The sequence below is a fragment of the Otolemur garnettii genome, unplaced genomic scaffold (genome assembly GCF_000181295.1).
Source record: "Otolemur garnettii isolate 467f Iridium unplaced genomic scaffold, OtoGar3 scaffold00021, whole genome shotgun sequence".
Taxonomy (NCBI): Eukaryota; Metazoa; Chordata; class Mammalia; order Primates; family Galagidae; genus Otolemur; species Otolemur garnettii.
Window position 1 is genome coordinate 20,413,082 of NW_003852416.1, and position 25,031 is coordinate 20,438,112.

At 40.2% G+C, this 25,031-nt stretch overlaps 1 protein-coding gene and 1 non-coding gene across 2 annotated transcripts in view; both read left to right on the forward strand.

The window, feature by feature from the left end:
- CWF19L1 (CWF19 like 1, cell cycle control (S. pombe)) overlaps positions 1-25,031 on the forward strand; it is a 35,264-nt gene that overhangs the window by 5,795 nt on the left and 4,438 nt on the right. The window contains exons 3-12 of the mRNA XM_012803545.2: positions 801-879; positions 1,419-1,520; positions 3,808-4,022; positions 6,497-6,615; positions 12,030-12,114; positions 13,984-14,124; positions 14,998-15,109; positions 16,520-16,599; positions 23,628-23,837; positions 24,583-24,702. Of these exons, the coding sequence (XP_012658999.1) occupies positions 801-879; positions 1,419-1,520; positions 3,808-4,022; positions 6,497-6,615; positions 12,030-12,114; positions 13,984-14,124; positions 14,998-15,109; positions 16,520-16,599; positions 23,628-23,837; positions 24,583-24,702 (1,263 nt within the window). The remainder of the gene's footprint in view (positions 1-800; positions 880-1,418; positions 1,521-3,807; positions 4,023-6,496; positions 6,616-12,029; positions 12,115-13,983; positions 14,125-14,997; positions 15,110-16,519; positions 16,600-23,627; positions 23,838-24,582; positions 24,703-25,031) is intronic.
- LOC111724340 lies at positions 24,248-24,390 on the forward strand. Its single transcript, XR_002772654.1, has one exon. It is a non-coding gene; the product is annotated as a small nucleolar RNA SNORA12 (small nucleolar RNA).

Sequence of the window (25,031 nt, forward strand, 5' to 3'; positions counted from 1 at the left end):
ATGGCACTCTACCCAGGGGGATAGCTTGAGGCTCTGTCTCAAAAAAAAAAAAAATAATCCATATAATCAGTAACTATTATAATTTTACTAAAGAATTTGTGTCTTGAAATCTCCAAATTGATGAAGAATTAAAATCTGGGGCTGGGCATGGTGACTTACACTCTAGCACTCTAGGAGGCCGAGGCAGGTGGATTGCTTGAGCCCATGAGTTCGAGACCAGCCTGAAGAGACTCCGTCTTTACTAAAAAAAAATAGAAAAACTGAGGCAAGAGGATTGCTTGAGCCTGAGTTGGAGTTTGCTGTGAGCTATGATGCCACGGCACTCTACCCAGGGCAACAGCTTGAGACTTTATCTCAAAAAAAAAAAAAAAATTAAAATCTGGGCCAGGTGAAGTGGCTCACACCTATAATCCTAGCACTCTGGGAGCCAAGGCAGGTGGATTGCCTGAGCTCAGGAGTTTGAGATCAGCTTGAGTAAGAGCAAGACCCCATGTCTAAAAATAGCCACGCATTGTGGCAGGCACTTGTGGTCCCGACTGCTTGGGAGGCTGAGGCAAGAGGATCATTTGAGCTCAAGAGTTTGAGGTTACTGTGAGCTATGACACCACAGTCCTCTACCAATGGTCACAAAGTGAGACTCTGTCTCAAAAAAAAAAAAAAAAGAAAGAAAGAAAAATCTGTTTCCTTTTGTACTTATAGAGGGAAAAAAATAAAAATCTTATCATTAAGTAGGATAATTAGTTGATGTTACTATTTGATATTACAAAATCTCATGTGTCTGTTTTAAAAACTCATTTTAGCTGCTGTTGTGTGTAGGAAATTTCTTTGGCTCCACTTCAGATTCTGAATGGGAGGAGTATAAGACTGGCGTCAAGAAAGGTATAGAAATTATTTTATTTAACATGATTTTTAACAAAATGTCAAGGGCTGCAGTTCTTGCTGGGTTATTTTTTGCATATTGATTCTTAAACACTTTCCCTTTTGAGCTCTGCATTGAGCGGGAAAGGATGTCTATACATAATCTGCATGCTCACATTTAGAATTTGGTTTAGTTTAGTTCCAGAAAAATAGTACTCTTCTAGGTTGGCAGGAACTAAATAAATACAACCATGTGTTCTTTCTTTTTTCTAGTTTAGGGTAATTGTTAGGCACTTAAGAGCTCTGGTTTTCTCATTATATCTGGACCATTCTCTTTAAGATTGCATGTTGTTGACCTAGAGACACCAAACTAATCAGTCTATAAGATTGAGTGTAGTATATCCTTAGTGGTGAGCATGTTCCACGTTTAGGATTGCTTTGGGGGCAATGCAAATACATAGACTCTTTACTTTTGTTATGAGTGTTTAATAGGGAAGTTTTCTCAAGTTCTAAAGCACATCTAGTTAACTGTATGGTTTCATGTCTGTTTCCCTCACTAGCGCCTATTCAGACGTATGTGCTTGGTGCCAATAACCAGGAAACAGTAAAATATTTTCAAGATGCTGATGGGTGTGAATTAGCTGAAAACATTACTTATCTGGGTAAGTTGATATTTTTTGTGTTTGTAGTGAATATAATATAGCATTCTCAGGAATTAGCCACCAAGAAATTTTGGGCTGGGTCTTTCTGCCATTACTGTGTCAGAGAATGGGGGTTGGATGGTTTCCCACAGTCTATGTCTGTGCCCTTAGAAAATGTCATTTTTCCTTTAGTGTCTCCTCCACTTCCCTCCAATCTCCTTGTGTTCCCACAACCCAACACATACTTTTTTTTTTTTTTTTTTTTAGCTAATTAGAAGGAGAAACTCCTGCCTAATGGAGTGTATGGAGTACTGAAGATATAAATTATGTTCAAATAAAGGAACATATATGTGCATATATGTGGCCTTACCATACTACCTTGATAGATTTACATAAGTTACTTATTTGTTAGGCTCCCAACTAGTTACTGCTGTAGTTTTCACTCTAAGGTTTTGGTAACTCACTCACTTGAGTTTTCATTGCTAATCCTTGGGTTTATTCATTCCCTTTGTCTTTTTTCTGGTTCCAACTTCACTGTTCAATTTCATTTTACAGTTGTTTACATAGTCTACAACCTTCTTTGCTCCTTTTAGTGGTTCTTTCATTGTCTAGCTATTTTCAAAAGCACTGTCAACTTTTATTTTTGTTTGTCCCCTATTTGCTGTCAGTCTACTGATTCTTGGATCATTCAACTCTTTTTTTTTCTTTCTTTCCTAAAATGACTCCACTGCGTTCAACATTTCCTCTTTGTTTCGTGTCTAATTTCCTTAGAAAGCTTCCATATTCCCTTTGTTGTAAATACTCTTTTCCTCCCTACCATAGTTCATCATGGCCATTGTCTTTATATCTGGCTGTGGCCCTCGTTGTAGCAATCTCATCTTGCTTCAATCATGTGGGACTCCTTTAAACAAAAAATTGAGGGAAGGATGTTTAATTTTTATTTTTACTCACAGTTGTGAGATATACACTTTGAAATTGTATTGTAGATCTTAAACATGGACTTGACTCATGGCAGTTCTTGGTGTAGTTTTTAGATTTAGATTAAGTACTACTGCAGATATTTGGCAGCCATTTTACTATAAGAATTTCATGCCAGGAGTGGAAAGAGTGGCCAAAGCACTTGTGTTATTTCTATAAAATAGAGTTTTTGGATCTAGTAGAAAAAGGAAGCATGAACTTGATAGTGAAAAAGTTTTAGTGCTTGAAGTGCTTGTAGACTACCCAACATATAGTTGGAAGTGATAGCTCTTTCTAGAGTATCAATGTTGAAGAGTATAGGTGTTGAGGAGTTGGTTCCATAAAGATGAAAAATAAAGCTGAGAAGAAGATCAAATTGTTAAGGAAGAAATACAGTGAGAAGGGAAGCAGATAGATAGATGACATCCATAGAGAGGGTATTCCTTCATTTAGGGGTTAGGCAAAGAGAAGTGAAAGTTCTTAGAGGAGTATCTGGAGAGGTAAAGATATTGTCAAGTTCATAGAATCTAAGTGAAGACAACCTAGTTTCAGGAGAAGAGACCATTAGCAATTATAGGTGATCAGCAACCATTAGGAGAGCACTAGGAGAGGAGAACTAGATTTCAGTGGCTTAAGGAACAATTAAGAGGTAAAGCATTCAGAGAGCATGGACTGCTCTTTAGAAATTGAAACTAAAGAAGAGGAAATTTTTCAGTGTGTGTTCATTTTATATGGGGATGACTGAGCATTAGAGGAGAGTCAATAAACAAAAAAGGAGGTAAGGCTTGTTGGAGCAAGATCTTGGAGGCAATAAGAAGGCCCACAAGTGGTAGATAACTCTAGAAAAGAATAGCATCTATGATTTTCTGCAAACATTTGTTCTAGCCTCTTGGACGTTGCTGCTTCCCTGAAGAATACATCTTTTAGGGACTGTAGTTTCTTGAGATCTGCAATTATTTTTTGTTTCCTCATTGCCTCTTTCTCTGTCCAGGTGTATGGATTTCTATTAGTCCATGTAGAGTCTTCTTTAGAAAGCCTTTTTCTTGATGTTTTGCTTGCCAACTTTTCTTAGTAGTATTTGTAAGGCACCTGGAATAGTCAGACTGGCTCATGGGCTCCAGCAGCCTTCACATAGGGGGCTGCTTAACTTACTGAACAGGAATACTGTTGAAGCCATGCAGCACTGATACTGGCAGTCGAAAGGGAGGGCTATAGGAGAGCTTATACTCCCTCAGGCATGCAGAATGGCAGAGACTCTGGAGAGTCATGGCGTGGGGAAATTGATCATCATCTTGATGGCATTTTGTTCTGCAGTTTTGACTAAAACTTGTTTATTTTTCTTTAAATCTAGGTCGTAAAGGTATCTTCACTGGAAGCTCGGGGCTACAGATTGTGTACCTCAGTGGGACAGAGTCCTTACATGAGCCAGTCCCAGGTTACAGTTTTAGTCTCAAGGATGTGTCTTTCCTGAGAACAATGCTGTGTTCAACCCCCCAGTTTAAGGGTGTTGATATTTTGCTCACGTCCCCGTGGCCCAAGTATGTGGGGAACTTTGGGAATTCTTCTGTGAGTAGTGCTTGTTTGGTTGGAATATCTAAAAGCAAATTGCACTGGATTGATCTGGATTTTTTGTTTTTTGTTTTGCTGTTTGAGTATTTTAGCTCTTGATGTGTTTCACTAGAAATCTTTCATGAATTTTTTTCAGGGTTCTAAATGGTGTCTTAGCGGACCAACGCAAAAGTTGATCTTTCGAAAGTGTGATTCATGGATGAGATTGTTGAAATCTTAATCATAAGTGAATGGTTTTTAAAATCGTATTCTAAAAAAAAAAAAAGAAAAATTGTATTCTCTGCTGCAAGTGTCCTCTCTCAGCCCTCCTTTTAATGTTTTGAGGGTTCACTAATTTTCAGTGAAAAGTTACAGCTAGTGGCTGCTCTGTAGTTGTACATGTATTTTCCCCCTTCTATTCCAGATTATTACTTGTTGCCTATCAGCCTATTTTTAAAATTAAATCATTATGGGATAGAGGCTAGGGATCCAAAGATCCAAGGAAGGGAAACAGGGTGTTGAAAACTTTGTACTTCTATACTAGGAACACTTTAATAATTAGCATGCATTGGAGCTTACCATTACCTTTGATTTTAATATTTTTATAAGTAATCTTGAAGAGAATGTGCACCAGGAATGATAGATATCATAGGAAGTGAAATAGTACATTGGTGTAAATAAGCCTAAGGAAGATCTTGAAAAGGTGGTGTGTGAGGGCAGAAAGCATCAGCTGAGCTTTAGTGAAGAGAAATGTAAGAATACATTTGGGGACAAATCTACATGAATGGATTCAGAATTATCAGTGATAATCCAGAACAGGACCCTGTAGACCATGCCCTGCCTACCAGCACCATGTCTCTGGCCAAAAAAGGCCAAGAAGATACCAGCCATTGTCAGGAGGAAAGTTGATAGAAAAAGAGTCAGAAAGAAAGGAAAAGAGTCAACATTCTTTTTTGGGGGGAGGGGACAGAGCCTCAAGCTGTTCCCCTGGGTAGAGTGCTGTGGCATCACAGCTCACAGCAACCTCCAACTCCTGGGCTCAAGCAAGTCTCCTGCCTCAGGCTCCCAAGTAGCTGGGACCACAGGTGCCTGCCACAATGCCTGGCTATTTTTTTGGTTGCAGCCGTCATTACTGTTTGGCGGGCCCCGGGCTGGATTTGAACCTGCCACCTTTAGGTGTATGTGGCTGGTGCCTTAGCCACTTGAGCTACAGGTGCCGAGCCAAGAGTCAACATTCTTTTTCCTCTTTCATGGTTATTCTTCACCTAGAAAACACGGGGTAGTGCAGTGTAGCACAAGGATATAGCAAAGTTAGGGAAGCTCAGAGAAGGGCTGTTAAAGTGATGATGGAAGGGTGAAGGACACACACAATGCTCTATAAGAAAGGATGAGAAAATGAAGCCTGTTCATTTTGGGGGGAGCTAAAAAATTTTGATCAAAGTTTATAAATAATCACCCAAGGTGTTTATGGTAGAGAAAAGTATAGTTTAGTCCCTAAAATACTGCAACTAACCTCAAGGCTAATTCCCTACCCTTCAGCAGAAACCTGAAGGAGGCAAGAATAAGACAAAAGGAAGTTCCTGCTTTACTTAGTGGAACATAAACTTTGGTAATTTTTTTATTTCCAGCTAATACTTTCTCAGAATAAAATTTGTAAATAATGTTATGGATGAGAGATCATATAATTGGTTGTTAATGGAAGCTAAGGAGGTTCTGAAAACAAGGCTGACTTTAGACAAACAATGCTATTTACCAACTTTGTAAGAAGTTTGTGGTTGTGGCCTTTTCACAAATTGCCACTTACAACAACTGCCACTTCCTTAATTGAAGCAAAATAAAAGCATAGATGCTTATGTAACAAGGTTCTTGAGTATTTTATACCAAATATTCTATGAGTCCTGGGGCCCTATGGGCTAACTTTTATTTTCTACATTGTCAGAATTGCATATGCACTATAAAGTAAACTAGCGCAGTCTGTGGGCTCTAGATAGAGCACTTTCAAAAAAAGGTTTTAATAATCCATGTTTTGGGAACTAGTATGGAGGAGTTACCGTACTTTTTAACTTCTGTCTACCAACAATTGTACTTATTTCTGCATTTTTAACAGTCCTGGGCTCAAGTGCTCCTCCTGTCTCAGCCCCCTGAGTAGCTGGGACTGTAGGCATCCGCCATGTTGCCAGGCTAATTTTTCTATTTTTAGTAGAGATGGGGTCTCATTCATGACTCAGACTAGTCTTCAACTCCTAAGCTCAAACAATCCTCCCACCTTGTCCTCCCAGAGTGTTAGGATTATAGGCATGAGCCACCAAGCCCAGGCCCTTATTTATTTGATTATTCTCTGATTGCAATAAATATGAAATGAACTGTGCAAATCTTTCTGCCCACATTTATGTCCACATATAAATTTCAAAGACATTTCAGTGTGTTGTTACTTCTTTGCATTTCTTTATTACTCTTAGGTTGTAATGGATGACTGAGTTTCTATTTATTAGGGAGACGTGGATACCAAAAAATGTGGTTCTTCTTTGATCTCCACTCTTGTTGCTGGCTTGAAACCAAGATATCATTTTGCTGCTTTGGAAAAGAGCTATTATGAGAGGCTTCCATATCGGTAAGTAGCATTCCATTCCTTTTAGCTTTTTGAAGAATTTGATTTGGATCTCTTGTATAAATTTCCCTTGTTCATTTTTAGCCATATGACATATTACTTCTGTTTGGTTACTCAAACACGGAAATGGGTGACTTTCAAGTTATTCACCTTCTCTGAGTTTGTCCCCTAATTTGAAATACAAGGGATAGGAATATAAGGGTTGGAGGTAACAATTCTTTTTAAGCATTTTTAGCTCCTTTGCAGCACATTAGGTCCTGTTTTGATCAGGTCAAATTAGTACTGTATAGTCTTGATGACTCAGTTCTCAGTATAATCAAGTTGACTCTGAAGTATCATAAGTAATAAAGGGATAAAGGATATGGATAATCTCTTTATCCCAAGTTTACCCTAAAAGGATAACTGTTTTTTTTTCCACAAAAGTAATATAGTTTATGTGCTTGTTGTTGCCAGCTCAAAAACTATAAGTGAGCAAAAAGAAGAAAATAATCCCTTGATAAGCTTGATATGTAATCATAGATAATACAGTTTTAGTGCCGTGACGTCACAGCTCACAGTAACCTCAAACTTTTGGGCTTAAGCAATTCTCTTGACTCACCCTCCTGAGTGGGACTACAGGCACCCACCACAATACCTGGCTATTTTCTGGTCACAGTTGTCATTGTTGTTTAGCAGGCCTGGGCCAGGCTCGAACCTGCCAGCCTCGGTATATGTGGCAGGTGCCCTACTCACTGAGCTACAGGCGCCTAGCCAATATACAGTTTTTTCTATTAAATCTCACTATATGCATTCCAGAGAAATCTCTTATTCTTTAAAACTAGAGGTTATGGGAGCAAGACACTCAAAACCTATACAACTTTTAAGGATCTGAATATACAGTTCTTCATAGAACATATACAAACAGCCAATAGGCCCATGAAAAGATGCTCATATCATTAGCCATTAGGGTAAAGCAAATCAACATCACAATGTACCACTTCACACCCGCTAGGATGGCTATAATCAAGAAGGCAAATACATAATAACAAATATTGGCAAGGATGTGGAGGAACTGGAACCCTCATATGTTACTGGTGGGAATGTAACATGGTATAGCCACTTTGGAAGACAGTTTTTCAAAAGGTTAAACGTAAGAGTTACCGTATGACCCAGCAATTCCACTCTTGTTCCAAGAGAAATAAAAATATATATTCACGCAAAAAACTTGTACACAAATGATCATAACAGCATTATTCATTACAGCTTAAAAGTGGAAACAACCCAAATATCCATCACTTGATACATAGATAAAGGTGGTTGCATAGCTCTGTGACTATATTCAAAACTATTGAATTTTATATGTAAAACATGTCTATTTTGTGATATGTGAATTAGGTCTCAAGCTGTTGAAAATAACAAAAAAACAGCTCGCCGCTTGTAGCTCAATGGCTAGGGTGCTAGCCACATACACTGGGGCTGGTGGGTTCAAACCCGGCCCAGGCCTGCTAAACAACAATGACAACTACAACAAAAAAATAGCCAGGCATTGTGATGGGCGCCTGTAGTCCCAGCTACTCTGGAGGCTGAGGCAAGAGAATCGCTTAAGCCCAAGAGTTTGAGGTTGCTGTGAGCTATGACAACATAGTACGCTACCAAGAACGACATAGTAAGACTTTGTCTCAAAAAAAAAAAAAAAAAACCTATACAATTTTTTTAACCGGAGCTATAACCAAAATTGATAAATATCATAATAGATACTAGCATTAGTTGAATCTTCACTAGCCTTTGCATCTAGAATTATTAGTCAGTCATGCTTTGCATCCCTGTATCACGAGTCTTCTTCCTCCTTGGGGAGGAGTTTATGATAATTAAAAACATTATCCAAGCATAGCATTCTTTATCAGTCATTTTTATTTTAAAATAAGTGAAGGAAATGTCTTCACAACATTTTTATCTATACTTGTGGTTTCCCTGCAGTATCAGTTTTCTATTGCTGCTGTAACAAATTACCATAAACTTCACTTATAGAGGCAGACCTATATTCTTTGGCTCATGGTGCTCTTGGTCCACCTTAAAGCCAGCAACTGGCGTGAATCCTTTTTGGAACTCTGACCTTCTGATTCACTTTTCCCTCTGACTCTTTTCTGTGCCCTTTCCCATTTTTTAACTAATTTTTTTGCAGTTTTTGGCTGGGGCTGGGTTTGAACCCGCCACCTCTGGCATAGGGGCTAACGCCCTACTCCTTTGAGCCACAGGCACCACCCGCCCTCTCCCATTTTTATGGACTCTTGTGGTTGTGCTGGGTCTACTCAGGTAATTCAGGATCATTTCCCTCTGTTAAGGTCAGCCAGTTAGCAACCAATTAGCTGATTAAGTCCATCAGACACTATAATTCCTCCATTGCTGTGTAAGCTAGTATATTCACATATTGTGGAGACTATGACATGGATATGGGGACAGGGATTATTATTATTTCTGCAAGATATTCAGCTATTGTTTTCCTTAATGTCTTTATATATTATTAAGCTTCTATTTAATTGTGAAACTTCTTTCAATCTTTTTTTTCCTTGAGACAGAGTCTTACTTTGTTGCCCTGGTAGAGTGTCACGGTGTCATCATAGTTCATAGCAACCTTGAACTCCTGGACTCAAGTGATCCTCCTGTCCTAGTTTTTCTATTTTTAGTAGAAATAAGTTCTTACTCTTGCTCAGGCTGGTCTCGAACTCCTGAGTGTAAACGATCTGCCCACCTTAGCCTCCCAGAGTCCTAAGATCATAGTGCGAGTCACCATGCCTGACTGCAATCATTTTTTTAAATTGGCAAAAATTGCACATGAACCAGCATGACTTTCCCCTAATACTGACATTGGTCCCCTATTTACCAAGTATGAATGTGCCTCTGTTCATTAAAGAAATAACTTGTAGCAGAACAGAATATGTTTTTATGTTTTCCTTTCAATTATGTGGTTATGAAATACATATTTATAGAAAATTGTACTAGATTTTTTATTTATTTAGAGACAGTGTCTCACTTTATCACCCTCCTTAGAGTGCTGTGGCATCACAGCTTATAGCAACTTCCAACTCCTGGGCTTAGGCAATTCTCTTGCCTCAGCCTCCTGAGTAGCTGGGACTATAGGGCCTGTCACAATGCCCAGCTGTGTTTTTGTTGCAGTTTGGCCAGGGCCGGGTTCGAACCCACCACCCTCTGTATATGGGGCCAGCACCCTACCCAGTGAGCCACAGGCACCACCCATGTACTAGATTTCTTTTTTCTTTCTTTTTTGTTTTTGAGATGGGTCTTGCAGTGTTGCCCAGGCCAGAGTATAGTGGCTGTTCACAGATGCGATCCCACTCCTGATCTGCATGGAAGCTTTGGTCTGCTCCATTTCTGACCTGGGCTGGTTCACTCCTCCAACAAGCAACCTGTTGGTCCTGTGCTTTCCCAGGAGGTCACCATATTGATGCTGAACTTAGTGTAGACACCCAGTCTGCATAGCACACTACAAAACTCCTGGGCTCACGTGATCTTCCCACCATACCCTCCAAAGTAGCTGGAACTACAGGTGTGTGTCACCATGCCCAGCTGTATAATACTTTTAAAAAATAAAATTCAGGAAACTTCTATAGCATGAGGAAAATAAAGGACTCTGAAGACTGCTGTCTATATTCATTGAGGGTCAACTCACTAAGAATAGTATACATATATACTATCAAAACTTTTTTCCTTTTAATTTCAAATAATAGTTGCTCAGTGCAGACTAGTTTAATTTTTTTTTTTCTTTTTAGAGACAGTCTTACTATGTTGCCCTTGGTATAGTGCCATGGCATCACAGCTCACAGCAAGCTCAAACTCCTGCGTTCAAATGATTCTCTTGCCTCAGCTTCCCAAGTAGCTGGGACTACAGACGCCTGCCACAGCGTCTGGCTATTTTTTGTTGCAGTTGTCGTTGTTTAGCTAGCCCAGGCCGGGTTCAAACCCACCAGCCTCAGTGTATGTGGCTGGCACCGCAACCACTGTGCTACAGGCGCCAAACCCAGAATAGTTTTAAAACATAGAAATACTAAAAAAAAAAAAATGTAGTATATACATTTTCCATATTTTTCTATGGTATTAGACAGTCTTATATTTTCATATTTTTTCTAGAAAAATGAAATCATACTATGTTAGTCATGTTTTCTTCACTTAGACTACTTTTTTTTTAGTTTTCATCATTTTAAGCATTTTTTTTTTTGCAGTTTTTGACCAGGGCTGGGTTTGAACTCCACACCTCCGGCATATCGGGCTGACGCCCTACTCCTTTGAGCCACAGGCGCTGCCCATCATTTTAGCCTTTTATTACATAAAAGGATAGTAAAATGACCCTCATGTACCCGTCTCCTAGCTTTAGCAGTTATCAACATTTTGCCAATTTTACAATTCTTCTACTTTTTATTTTTTCAGTTTTTTAAAAACTTCAGTTAATGTGAAGATACAAACAACCAAATCACAATATTTGACTTTGTTAGATAAAGTCCCTCTTGTAATTATGTCCTGCACTCAACAGGTGTGCCATATACCCCTACATTGTGCCTATTCAGTGGCAGCACCCCAAACCCCCTTACCTTCTCCTCTCTTCTTTTCCCTCCCCTGAACTTAAATTAAAGTAAATTTTTCTCCTATGTGGGTGTCTTACAATTCTTTTAAAACCAAAAGTTCGAGTTCTGATGCTTTCTAGAACCATGATCCCACCTCTTCCTAACAAGAAGAGTTACCTTACCAGATGGATAGTAACTTACCTGAAATCATGTGACTTGTGGTGGACTGAGGACCTCTGCTCTTTTTATGGCCACATGTGTAGCAGCCCATATAGCTTATGGCTAGGAGGAGTGAGAGTTATAAGAAATACCTATAATGGAACACCCTGGTGAAAAGGGCATGGAGAGGGATTTAGCATGAGAGAGCTCCTGAGATGAGAGCATTGGTAAATTTGCAGTCTCTACACCTATGGTATTGAGAAGCATAAGATCAGCCTTATATTAGGCTGGAGGAGAAGGCAGTCAAAAAGCATGCTCATTCTATCACGGACATGCTTACTCTGACTCTGTCTCCTCTTCTGCCTGCAGAATGCCAGCATGGTGTCTCTCTGTTAAAGATTACCAAGCTCTGCTAAGGACTAAAATCTATCTGTTCTAAGAAGACTGCTTTACTCTCTCTAAGACTCTCTCTCTCTCTCCAGCTAAAGTAGATAGCTCTCAAGCACCTAAGAGAAACTGTTCCTGAGCAAGTTAGCTTAGCGGTTCACATCCAGAACCTACCTAAGCCGGGTGCAAGACCTGGCCAGTACCGTGCCCTGACAAGTGGTGTCAGAAGCAGATCCTGACACACATGGACTCTACATATTTCATAATTGCAAATCAAAAGTGTTGCTAACTTGTTATCTCTTAAATATGTTCCAGAAACCACATTGTCCTACAGGAAAATGCACAGCATGCCACTCGGTTCATAGCTCTGGCAAATGTTGGAAATTCAGAAAAGAAAAAGGTAAAAATTGAGTACGTTAATGTTCATTGTCTGGTTGATAATGTTTCTTTTGCCCAATTTAACATTCAAATCTCTCTTCTCCCCAATTGCAAGTCCCAGCAGCTTTAGTGCTTCCTTATAAAAATATGGTAGTGAAAGGTAGGGTTTCCTTAGGTGCTTTCTAAGAGATTTAAGAGTAGAGTTTGGGAAAATAGGCCCAGTAAAATAAAGACAAAATATCAAATGAACAATGTTCCTTTCATCCCACATCCCTGTGGTTACCTCTTTGGGTATTTGTGAGTTTGCCCTCAGACAGTACTCTGTGTTTCTTATAGCAACTTCATTTAGCTGTAATAATAAAATTCTCCCAAGAATTTACCTAAGCCCTCCTTGGCTGTGGGAAATACATGTGCTAGTGATAACTGGAATCTATCTTTGTATTGGGAAACAGCCCAGGTAATGAAAGAGAATATACCAGGAAAATAGATGGTTTTTCTTGTTTCCTGGAGAGCATTTTGATTTCCCAGCGCTAAAAACAGCCTATTGTGGATTGAGATAGCTAAACAGTTAGAACAGTCAGCCAAGTGGGAAAATAAGCAGATAAATAATCTGAAGATTATTCCACTGTAACATACCATAGATAATGTGCATACAAAAGATAGGCAAATGCATATTTTGTTTTTTCCATAATGTTCTAAGCTTTTAAGTCCAATTGTTTCTTAGCAAGTTTAGATTTGTAATTTTTTTAATTGCCCTTTCAAACTGAATAGCACTTAGAGTATTTCCAGTCTGTTGCTTTGCTCTCAGGGACATACTGGCCTCAACTCTAAGGAACTCATACTTCAGTCAAAGGGCGTGCACAATTTTAAATTTGGGAAGGATTATTAAATTCATCTCGAAGTTTTGTTCTAGTTTCCCAGAAGTGTATGGCTTTTTTTTCTTTCCACATTCTCACTAGGTAGTGTCAAATTTTTATTAAAGTTCTTGCCAATCTTATAGCTGGTAGATGACTTATCATTGTAACTCGATTGTAGTTCCCTGAGGATATGTAGATTAGCCATCTATTTACATCTTATCTAAAGTTTGCAATCTCTGTGCCATTAGTTCAAGATTCTAGATATTTATATGAATATTTACTTCTTTGCTACTAGTCTCCAGAAAAATTTTTCAGCATGTATAGCAGAATTTTCATTACTTTATCAGTCCTTTTGGTAGTTCATGCATAGGCCACTGAATTGACAGTGCAGCCTCAAGGCCACATGTGGCGCTCCATATCTCCTAGTGCAGCCCCTCATCTGAATCTAAATTTCACACAACAAATCCCTTTATTAGTAATGTCTTTCATCACTTATGCTGTTTCCCAGGTATCACTATTTCCTGCAGCCAGGGAGAGCTTAGGTAAATTCTTTTTTTTTTTTTTTGAGACAGAGTCTCAAGCTGTCACCCTGGGTAGAGTGCCATGGCTTCACTGCTCACAGCAACCTCCAACTCCTGGGCTCAAGCGAGTCTCCTGCCTCTGCCTCCCAAGTTGCTGGGACTACAGGCGCCCGCCACAATGCCTGGCCATTTTTTGGTTGCAGCCATCATTGTTGTTTGGCAGGTCCGGGCTGGCTTCGAACCCTCCACCTTAGGTGTATGTGGCTGGCGTCCTAGCTGCCTGAGCCACAGGCACCGAGCCGGTAAATTCTTCATTAAAGAATTTGTTCTGTAAAATTTGGATTTAGTCAAAAGGATCCAGAAGACCATATGTAATATGTAGCTCCAAGGCTGCAGGTTCCCCACCCTAGTTGAGTTTCAGATGCTTTCTGTGAAATTTTCACAGTAAAATAGGTTGATTACATTTGGTTAAACAGTATTTCCCCTAATGTTGTTATGTTCTTTTTCCAAAAGTATCTTTATGCCTTCAGTATTGTTCCCATGAAACTAATGGATGTAGCAGAACTGGTAAAACAGCCTCCAGATGTCACTGAAAATCCTTACAGAAGATCTGGGCAAGAAGCATCTGTAGGAAAGCAAATTCCTGCTCTTGAGGTATGTTTTGATTGAGAGGTGGTATTTTCTGGGCAGGATTCCCCATTACAGATGTGCTTTTCTGGTTAATTTAATGCAAAGGCAAGTTTAGTCCTTATAATCTAAATCTTTTTTCCGTTCCTCTTTTTCCTTTATCATCGTGATGTTTAGAAAGTCTTAGTAGATTTTAACTAAGTTCAGTGTTTTTTATTGTAGTTGGCAGTTAACAGTTTCAAATGTTAAATCTTTCTTCCTATAAACTTGATTCACATGTTAAGGTTACACTTTGGTATGTTAAGTCTTTCATTTGCCAAATAGCCTCCCAGGCAAGTATCTAGCTGACATAGCCATGTAATTTATGATTTTGTTAATAATTGCTAGCAGGTGAATAAGAATCACTCTGAAGAAATTTTCTTAATAGCAGACTTTTCTGAAATTAATTTTTTTCTCCACTAAAGGAAAGAATGTCAAATTCTCTTACTAATATGCTTGGGCTGTTTTCTCAGGCGTTTCTCTTCTGAGCAGCCTTCTCATTTCTTTAAAGCTGAATCAGACTAATTTGACCTGTAAAATTGTGGGACTACAGCATGTCCCTATTGACAGAAAAAGGAAAAGCAATTTAGGTGAGCTAATTTTATTCTATTTTAGGCAAGAATTGGTCTATAACTTGCATTTTAACTTGCTTTTCCAAAGAGATGAATTTGGTGGTAGCTTGGGTAAGTGTTGATTTGTATGACTGAGAGTCTAGGCATCAGAATTGGGAAGACATTTTGCTTCCCTAGAATAGGCAGAAAGAAGTGATGTGGCAGCAATGTTCTCTTGTATGTGAATGGTTGACTACTTGTCTAAAGGTGAGGTGAGTAATATTTACTCTTCTGCCTTTGGCCATTCTAGGAAGAATCAGCCTGTCAGTTTTTCTTTGACTTAAATGAAAAGCAAGGAAGGAAGCGTCCATCCACAGGCAGAGACAGCAAATCTCCGCACCCAAAGCAGCCTCGCAAACCTCGTAAGTATCTTGGTTTTTTTTTTTATTGAATGGTAACTGTGTACATTGATGCACTTTGGGGGTACATAGCCTTCATGTAACTTTCTTAGTTATTGTGTTAAAACATTCATATTCTACTCATAAAAAGATTCACTTGTACCCTTGTAAGATGAACCACAGAAGTGAACCCTCGAATCCCTCTCCCTCCACCCTCTCCCCCCTCCCTCCCCTGCCATCCTTAGGTTGTTATTAGGTTATAGCTTTCATATAAAAAGGTTTAAATTAATTTCATAATAGGTGTGTGTACATTGGATACTTTTTCTTCCATTCCTGTGATACTTTGCTAAGAAGAACATTTTCCAGCTCCATCCATGTGAACATGAAGGACGTAAAGTCTCCATCTTTCTTTTTTTTTTTTTTTTTTTTTTTGAGACAGAGCCTCAAGCTGTCCCCCTGGGTAGAGTGCCATGGCATTACAGCTCACAGCAACCTCCAACTCCTGGGCTCAAGCGAGTCTCCTGCCTCAGCCTCCCAGGTAGCTGGGACCACAGGCGCCCCACCACAACGCCTGGCTATTTTTTTTGGTTGCAGCCGTCATTGTTGTTTGGCGGGTCCAGGCTGGGGATTCGAACCCGCCACCTTAGGTGTACGTGGCTGGCGCCTTAGCCGGTTGAGCTATAGGAGCCGAGCCAAGTCTCCATCTTTCTTTATGGCTGCATAGTATTCCATGGAGTATCTTGGTTTTAGACAAGATACTTGTTTGGAAAGCAGCATTGCTAAGAGAATCTCTGCTGGCAGGGGAGAATTATGTGATGAGTCATTAGGACCAATAGTAAATCAAAGTAATATAAACATAGCCTGACTTTGAGACTGTCTGAGGCTCTTCCTATAAGAAAGAAAGAAAAACAACCTTTCCTTTGTGTCTGTAAAACATGTTGAGAAAAAGAGCATATAAAACGAATGTAGGTTCATAAAATAATAATCAAATGAGAAGAAGGTCTTTAAGGCTGTTTCATTGAGATTCTTTCTCCACCCCCTTCTTTCTAAGAAGAAGCTGACCTTGAGAGAATAGACTATTTTCCAGGGTCATAATGGCATAGCTAGGACTAGAATTGGGACTCCTGACATCCTTTTAAGTAAATGTTCTTTATTATAGTGTATTGACAGTTATGTGCTCCTTCAGTCATTATGTGATTATCCATTTGTGGGTCATCTACTTGTGGATTGGTTACAAATTGAGAAGTTTTCTAATGGAGGTTATTATTGAACATGGTGATAAAGGTCAGAGTTAGGAGCACAACATGGCACTACTGAACAAGTCTTTATGAGATATAAAGATCAAAAAAGGCTGAGTTATATTCTGCAGTAGGGTGATTATATGCTGCAGTAGTGCTTGGACCATAGTAACACTTGGCTTTCTTCTGCATAAAGCTCAGCCTCCGGGACCATGTTGGTTTTGCCTTGCCAGCCCTGAAGTGGAAAAGCATTTGGTGGTCAATGTTGGGACACATGTGAGTTATATCTATGGACCTTTTACAGAGAAAGAGATGCCCATTTGGTTTTTATTAACTTTATTGAGGAATAATTTACACATAACATTTACCAATTTTAAGTGTTTGATTCAGTGATTGTTAGTAAGCTGAGTTGTGCAACCATCATATAATATAGTTTCAAACATTTCTACCACTCTAGTAAGATCCCTTATGCCCATTTTCAGTTAATCCCTGTTCCTATCCTCAGCTCTAGGCAGCAGCTAGTCAGTCTGCTTAATTTTTCCATAAGTTTCGAAGGTTTGTCTTTCCTGGACATTTCTTATAGATAAAGTCATAACAACATGTGGTCTTTTGTGTTTGCCTTCTTTTACTTAGCATAGTATTCTTTTTTTTTTTTTTTTTAAAGACAGAGTCTCACTCTGTTGTCCTAGGCTAGAGTACCATGACATCAGCCTAGCTCACCTCAAACTCCTCTATGTTCAAATGTTCCTCCTGCCTAACCCTCCTGAGTAGCTGGGACTTAGGCACCCACCACAATGCCTGACTAATTTTTCAAGTTTTAGTAGAGGCAGGGTCTCACACTTTCTCAGGCTTGTTTTGAACTCCTAAGTTCAAGGGATCCTCCTACCTCTGGCCTCCCAGAATAGCATAGTATTTATCCATGTTGTGGCATTTATTTCATTCTTACATTCTTTTTTATTACTGTATAGTATTTCATTGTGGCTATCCCACATGTTGTCTGTATCCATTCATGAGCTGATGAGCATTTGGGTTGTTTCCACTTTATGGCTGTTAGAAATAATGCTGCTATGAATTGCATGCAAGTTTTTATATGGACATATGTTTTCATTTCTTTAGGATAGACACCTAGGAATGGAATTGCTAGGTCATGTGGTAAATTTATGTTTTAACTTCTTAAGAAACTGCTAAACTGTTTTTCAGGTTGGCTATGCCATCTTATATTTCCATCAGCAATGTATGAGGGTTTTGGTTTTTATATATTCTCATTAGTGTTTGTTATTGTCTGTCTTTTTGATTAAAGCAATAGCCAGTGTCACAAGGTAGCTCCCTCTTTTTCTTCCTCTCTTACAAAAGGTATGGTTCTGCTCAGGTGATGCTTTTATATACTGCTTGCGCTGTCTGTATTTTTTTTTTTTTTTTTTGAGACAGAGCCTCAAGCTCTCCCCCTGGGTAGCGTGCCGTGGCATTACAGCTCACAGCAACCTCCAACTCCTGGGCTCAAGCGAGTCTCCTGCCTCCGCCTCCCAAGTAGCTGGGACCACAGGCGCCCGCCACAACGCCCGGCTATTTTTTGGTTGCAGCCGTCATTGTTGTTTGGCGGGTCCGGGCTGGCGATTCGAACCCGCCACCTTAGGTGTACGTGGCTGGCGCCTTAGCCGGTTGAGCTATAGGCGCCGAGCCCGCTGTCTGTATTTTTAATCCATGCTACTTAAGACTGATGAGTTGCTTTTGATAATTACTATTTTTTATTATTATTTTTTTTTTTCTTTAGAGACAAGAGTTTCATTTTGTCACCCTTGGTAGAGTGCTGTGGCGTCACAGCTCACAGCAACCCACAGCTCTTGGGCTTTGGCGATTCTCTTGCATCAGCTTCCCAAGTAGCTGAGACTACAGGTGCCCACCACAATACCCAGCTATTTTTGTTGTTGTTGTTGCAGTTTGGCTGGGGTTAGGTTTGAACCCGTCACCCTCAGTATATGGGGCCAGAGCCCTACTCACTGAGCCACAGGTGCTGCCCAATAATTACTATTTAAAATAGAGATTTTCTTCATCCTGAGAAGGCAATCTTATGTTGCTAAGTGCCCATATAGGTTAAAAATGTTGATACTCCCTTTATAGCTTCAAATTTAGAAGCTTGAGCTTATTAGTTTTTATCTAGAATTGTGTAACGCTGGGAACTGATTCTTACTAGTCACGTCAAAGATTAAAGTCTTTGGTAAATTCTCAGTTTTGCCTAGCAATAGAGGATATAACTTCATAATGACAGGAATACCCACATCCACATTCCTAGTTGTGAGTATCTGAGAACTCAAGATAATGATTGTAGGGTTACTCCATATGTGCTGAATCAGACTATGAGAACTGGAGGGTCTTGACTGAGTATGATGTTATTCAGGCAGTGGGAAGCCCTGCTGAACTGTATGTCTTTCAGGAAAGTCATTCTATTTCACATTTTCCCCACATACTTTTGCTTGGGTAGTGCTCAGTTTGACATTAAGTAATATTCTTTGGCCCTTCTCTGGATTCCCTATAGACCATTGTCCTTTTTCATTCATTTAGAATGAAGAAAGCTTAGTTTTCAGCACTCTAGTTTCCCGTGACTAGAATCAGATATTTTCCAAGGCTTCTGAGGGAAATATTTACAAACTGGTTTTCCTATGGTTTGAATGTGTCCCCAAAAGTTCATGTGTTGGAAACTTAACCCCCAATGCCACAGTATTGGGTGATAGGGCCTAATAAGAAGTGATTAGGATAGGTTAGTGTTATCACAGTTATCGAGTGGGTTGGCTATCTCGAGATAGGCTTGGTAATAAATTAAGTAAGTTTGGCCTCCTCTTTCGCCTTTGCTCTCACTCCTCTTGCCCTTCATCAGGGGATGATGTAGTGCAAAAGCCATCACCAGATGCCCATGCTGTATCCTTGGACTTCCTAGACTCCTGAACCATGAGCCAAATAAATTTCTGTTCATTAATAAATTACCCAGTCTATGTTAATCTTTTTTTTTTTTTTGAGACAGAGCCTCAAGCTGTCACCCTGGGTAGAGTGCTGTGGCACCACAGCTGACCGCAACCTCCAACTCCTGGGCTTAAGCGATTCTCTTGCCTTAGCCTCCCAAGTAGCTGGGACTACAGGCACCTACCACAACCACTGGCTATTTTTTGGCTGTAGTTGTCATTGTTGTTTGGCAGGCTGGGGCCGGATCTGAACCTGCCACCTCTGGTATATGTGGCTGGTGCCTTAGCCACTTGAGCTACAGGCACCGAGCCCAGTCTTTGTTACTCTTTTATACCAACACAAGACAAGACAATTTCTTAGCGTATAACGCTTCTGCAGGCAGATGTTCTCATCCATTTTTCGCTAATTCATTCTAATTTTTTTATTTCTTTTTCTTACCCTAACAAGCTAAGGGCCCCATTAGCTTGGGGAGTGCAGTGGCTCACTACAGCCTCAAATTTCTGGGCTCAAGCCATCTTCTCACCTCAGTCTCATAAATAGCTAGGAGTACAGGCATGCATCACAACACAAGCTGATTTTGTTTTTACCTTATTTTGTAGAGATGACATCTTACTTATGTTTGATGTAGAACTCCTGGCTTCAAGCAATCCCCCTGCCTCAGCCTCTCAAAGTGTTGGAATTACGGGTGTGAACCACTGTGCCTGCCGGAGGACTATTTTTTGTGGCCTCCTATAGACTGACCAGAGTCTCAGTTTCTTTACTTTAAGCCACTTTAAGGAGTTATACTTCTGCTTGTGTTCTTTCAAACTGAAGAGTTCCAGTCTTTTCTTTTTTTGGAGTTTCACTATCTCTCTGGGTAGAGTATTGTGCCATAGCTCATAGCAACTTCCAACTCTCAGGCTCAAGAGCTCCTCTTGCCTCCCAAGTAGCTGAGACTGTAGGCGCCTACCACAGCACCCAGCTAATTTTTCTATTTTTAGTAGAGATGGGGTCTTGTTCTTGCTCAGGCTGGTCCTGAACTCCCAAGCTCAAGTAATCCACCTACTTTGGCCTCCCAGAGTGCTAAGATTGTAGGCATGAGGCATCAGCCTGGCCGCCTTTATTTTTTATATTTTAATTATTGGCACACGCCTATCTTAGGAGAGCACTAATGGGGGCCATGGTCTGGGACATAATTGATCCATGGAGCCTGTGGATGAACTCTTCAGCAGAAGAAAAGCAAACTTGGAAAGCTTTTGCTTTTACGGGAATACCCTTTTTGGGTTATCTCTTTTGGACTGGTTTTCCTCTTTGGATTATTTAGTGTCATTTTTCTTTCCTATACAATTTTTACAGTAAGGCAGGCTTTGGATTGCTTTCTGTTTGAGAAGCCTCAGTATGTGCAAAATCCCATGCAGGAGAAAAGAGATTTGGAGTGAGTGATGTAGCTTGGTGCTGCTCTAGGCCTCAGCAAGTAATGTCCTTTCCTTTCCATTCATCTTTCTATTATCCATGGTATCTAACTCAGGATATGGCCTAGTGGATGGTTGAGGAAACCTGTTTTCTTCTCATCTAGGCCTGAAGCTGGAGGGCCAAAAGGTCTTATTTGTGGCTCAGCTCAATACCCCAAGTAGAAACCCACATGAGCATTTTTGGTCTATAGCCTACACTGTCCTTTATCTGTTAGAAACTGCTTGGGAACTTGTAATGACTCTTGGGTATCTGGGGAAGGGTTAGGATCCCCTCTTTGCCACCATTGTTTAAAAATTGCCTTTTATAAGAACCAAGAATGTGGCTCAGTAACTGTAGCAACGGTGGTTAGGGCGCCGGCCACATCCACCAGGGCTGATGGGTTTGAACCCAGCCTGGACCAGCTAAACAACACTGACAACTACAACAAAAAAATAGCTGGGTGTTGTGGCAGGCACCTGTATTCCAGCTACTTGGGAGACTGAGGCAAGAGAATTGCTTAAGCCCAAGAGTTTAAGGTTGCTATAAGCTATGACGCCACAACACTCTACCAAGGGCGACATTGTAAGACTCTGTCTCAAAACAAACAAACAAACAAAAATACCAAGGATGGGCTGCCTTGGGGAAAGAGGATCTAGGATCCAGTTGGTGCAGTTTTATGGCTTTTCCCTAGGTATATATTTTAAAACTATTATTTAAATAGATAATATAAGCATGCAGCTTAAAAGGAAACCTCCAGAGGTATAAAGCATTGTCTCAGTTTTAATTAAAAAGATACTGTATCAGCACCAAAAAAAAAAAAAAATTGCTTTTTATTACTTTCCCCCTCCCCCGGCTTTTCTGCCTTTGCTGTGCTTTCCTCTATGTGTGTACATAGAACTACGCTTATAGCCCATCTCCTCAAATTGGTAGAAAGGAGAGAAGACTCCTAGGAGTCTAAAATAACTATAGCAAAATCCATGCATTTTGCTGATGGGAGAAACGTTCATTCAGGACCTATTTATACATTGTTAGGTTTCAAGTATAGAACAGACGAATGGTGTCTGGGTGCTGTGGCTCATACCTGTGATCCCCCCAGCACTTGGGAGGCCAAGGTGGGCGGATTGCCTGAGCTCATGAATTCAAGACCAACTTGAGCAAGAGCAAGACCCCATTTCAAAAAAAAAAAGAAATAGTGGGCATTGTGGTAGTTGCCTATAGTCCCAGCTACTTGGGAGGCTGAAGCAAGAGAAGCACTTAAGCCCAAGAGTTTGAGGTTGCTGTGAGCTGTAACGCCACAGCACTCTACCGAGGACAACAAAGTGAGACTCTGTCTCAAAGGGAAAAAAAGAGGAGAAGAAGAATGGGTGAAAGTTTGAAATAGCGGAGACTGGGCAAGTGTGAAACTTTTCTCAAAAACTTGAAGTATTGCATTGGATGTGGGGGAGCTATTTAGTCTAGATGTCAATAGCCAAAAAATGGACATCACAATATAAAAGCTATGTTTGTGACAGCGACATTCTGACATAAAGAAAAGGCTAGAAGACTCAGGCTTCTAGAGTAACTTTTTAAAACAAAATTAAAAATGGTTATAGTAAAAATCTGAAAAATATTTTAGTGCCTGTGAGATTTCTTGAATATTAGTGATCTAGAAAATTAACCTTGTCGATGTGTGCAGTCCTCTCTGCCAAATAAATCAAGAATGACATACTTTAGTTTGTTTCTAATATGTATTCTGCCATCCTGTTGGCCTTTCCCATTGTAGATGAAAAATAAATGACTCCTTCCTTCCTTCAGCTTTAACTTTGATCCCACCATACTAAGAATATAGCTTGGATTTTTTTCCTAAAGTACCCATGCTTGCTTGCATTGATATTCATTGGGCTCTTTTGTGCTCACTCTTAGTATCTTCTCTTTCAAAGAATATCTGAGTGGTAGAACAGTCCTGTATGTTTTGGGGTTATTTTTTCTTTTTTTTTTTTTTTTGTAGAGACAGAGCCTCACTTTATCACCCTCAGTAGAGTGTCATGGTGTCGCACAGCTCACAGCAACCTCCAACTCCTGGGCTTAGGCGATTCTCTTGCCTCAGCCTCCTGTAGCTGGGACTACAGGTGCCCACCACAGCACCCAGCTATTTTTTTGTTGTAGTTTGGCCTGGACCGGGTTCCCGCCACCCTTGGTATATGGGGCCAGAACCCTACCCACTGAGCTGCAGGTGCCGCCCCCATGTTTTGGTTTTTATAGAAATACTTTTAGTTGCTATTAAAGGCTGACATCCACTGTTGGAAACTGTAGTTTTCTGCCTCTTTGGATGTATCTAAGTTTGAGATTGCTCCTTCCTTCCACCTCATTTGGCTGTATGATTGCTTCATTTTATAAAATGTAGTTAGCAGCTCAATTCTGTAGCAGCATTAGATCTAGTCATGCATCTCAGCCTTTTTTGTTAGTCCAAGGAATATATTTGAGGAGTGGAAGTGGGGCCAAATGTTATTAGGGAGGCCAAAAGTGGTTATTTTGAAATCAGAAGTGGTATCTTTTATGGTTGAAGGCAATAATAACTGAAAAACTTTTCAAATTTGGAGCCTAGGCGGGAAGACCAAACTGTTTGTTGTTAATGATCTCTTTCAACTATGATGTATTTGAAGCCAAAGCCTGATATGTGCGTCTCTCAATTCATCTTCTCCTAGTTCATTTGCTACTCACATAGAAATATGTGGCATTTAATCTTACTCTTCAGTAGATACTTCAGAATACTGTTGCTTTTGTTCGGAAATCAGATTTTTTTTAAAGTCAGAATTTCTGGTGATAGCCTCTTGAGCACTTTTCTTTGTACTCTTATGCTAATTCTTTGTATAGGCTTTTTGCCCTGCAGAATCACAGATGTGGTGTTGATGTCTCAGTTCTCTGTGTTGCTTCTTCAGTGCTACCTTGCTCTGGCCAAAGGAGGCTTATCCAATGACCATGTCCTCATCTTGCCCATCGGACACTATCAGTCAGTGGTGGAGCTTTCAGCAGAGGTGGTGGAAGAGGTGGAAAAGTATAAGGCTACACTGAGAAGGTTCTTTAAGAGTCGAGGGAAACGGTGTGTCCTATTTGAGAGAAATTATAAGAGCCATCACCTCCAGCTACAGGTAGGTAGTCTGTGCACAGGAACTTGGAAGGGCACTGTGGGGACCTTAATGTTGAGAAATAAGTATTTAATATTTAACTTCAATACTTAAAATATTTAATATGGATTTTCATATTAATACAGTGTTCATTTAAAAGGTTAAAGAGTGGTGATAACCCTAGAGATTTCACAGGGAAGCATGTGGTTAGTATAAGTGAACAGCACAGAGCATAAGCGCCTTGTTTAGAAAAGGAATGGATGGTTGAGGAAGGTTCTAAGGAAGATGTGAGCCTTCCTAGATAAGACAGTTTGGAGGGTAGTGGGTATTTTGTTTCTAGAGGCCCAACATGAGTGAAAGCTTAGAGGTAGGAGATAGACTGCATGGGGCTAATGGCTCAAAAAACTAAGATTTTGTATAAATAATTTGTTTGTAATTGTGGTGGTTTTCTTTCTGGCACATTTGTTAAGTTTTCAAGTGTACCTAACTCTGCCACATATATTATATCGGAGCTGGCAAAGGCTTGATGACAAAGAGATCTTCTGCCTTTCCTCCATCAGAGATGGCTCCCACATGCAGCAAGCTATCTCATAAGTTTAAGTCCTTATGGATAGGCTGACATAGGCTTGTCTGATCTGAGGAGAATCTCTGCTGAGGGGTGTCTTTCCACCCCTGTGATGGATTTGCTACTTCTCAGAGATTGTGTGGATACAGCATCTCTGGGAATTGTACAAAGAACTTCTCCTTTTCTCCCCCACACTCCCCCTAGGTCATTCCCGTGCCACTCGCCTGCTGCACCACTGAGGACATTAAAGATGCCTTCATAACCCAGGCACAGGAGCAACAGATAGAACTGTTAGAAATCCCAGAGCACTCTGACATCAAGCAGGTGAAACCAGAGGGGGGCAGGATGCTGATCTTTAGGGAAGAGTAGAGATCTGGTTTTTGACATGTTGAATCTGAGGCACCATCAAGGCATCCCCCAAATGTTAAAGAGGCAGTGGACAACTTAGAACTAGAGCACTGGCTATTGTTTAGAGTGCAGATAAAGATGGCATTACTGTAAAGTATTAGTGTTTTCTTGGGAAGAGCAAGAAATTAGAAATTCCCTAAGAAATTCCCTTAGAACTGGCTCGGCGCCTATAGCTCAACCGGCTAAGGCGCCAGCCACGTACACCTAAGGTGGTGGGTTCGAATCCCCAGCCCGGACCCGCCAAA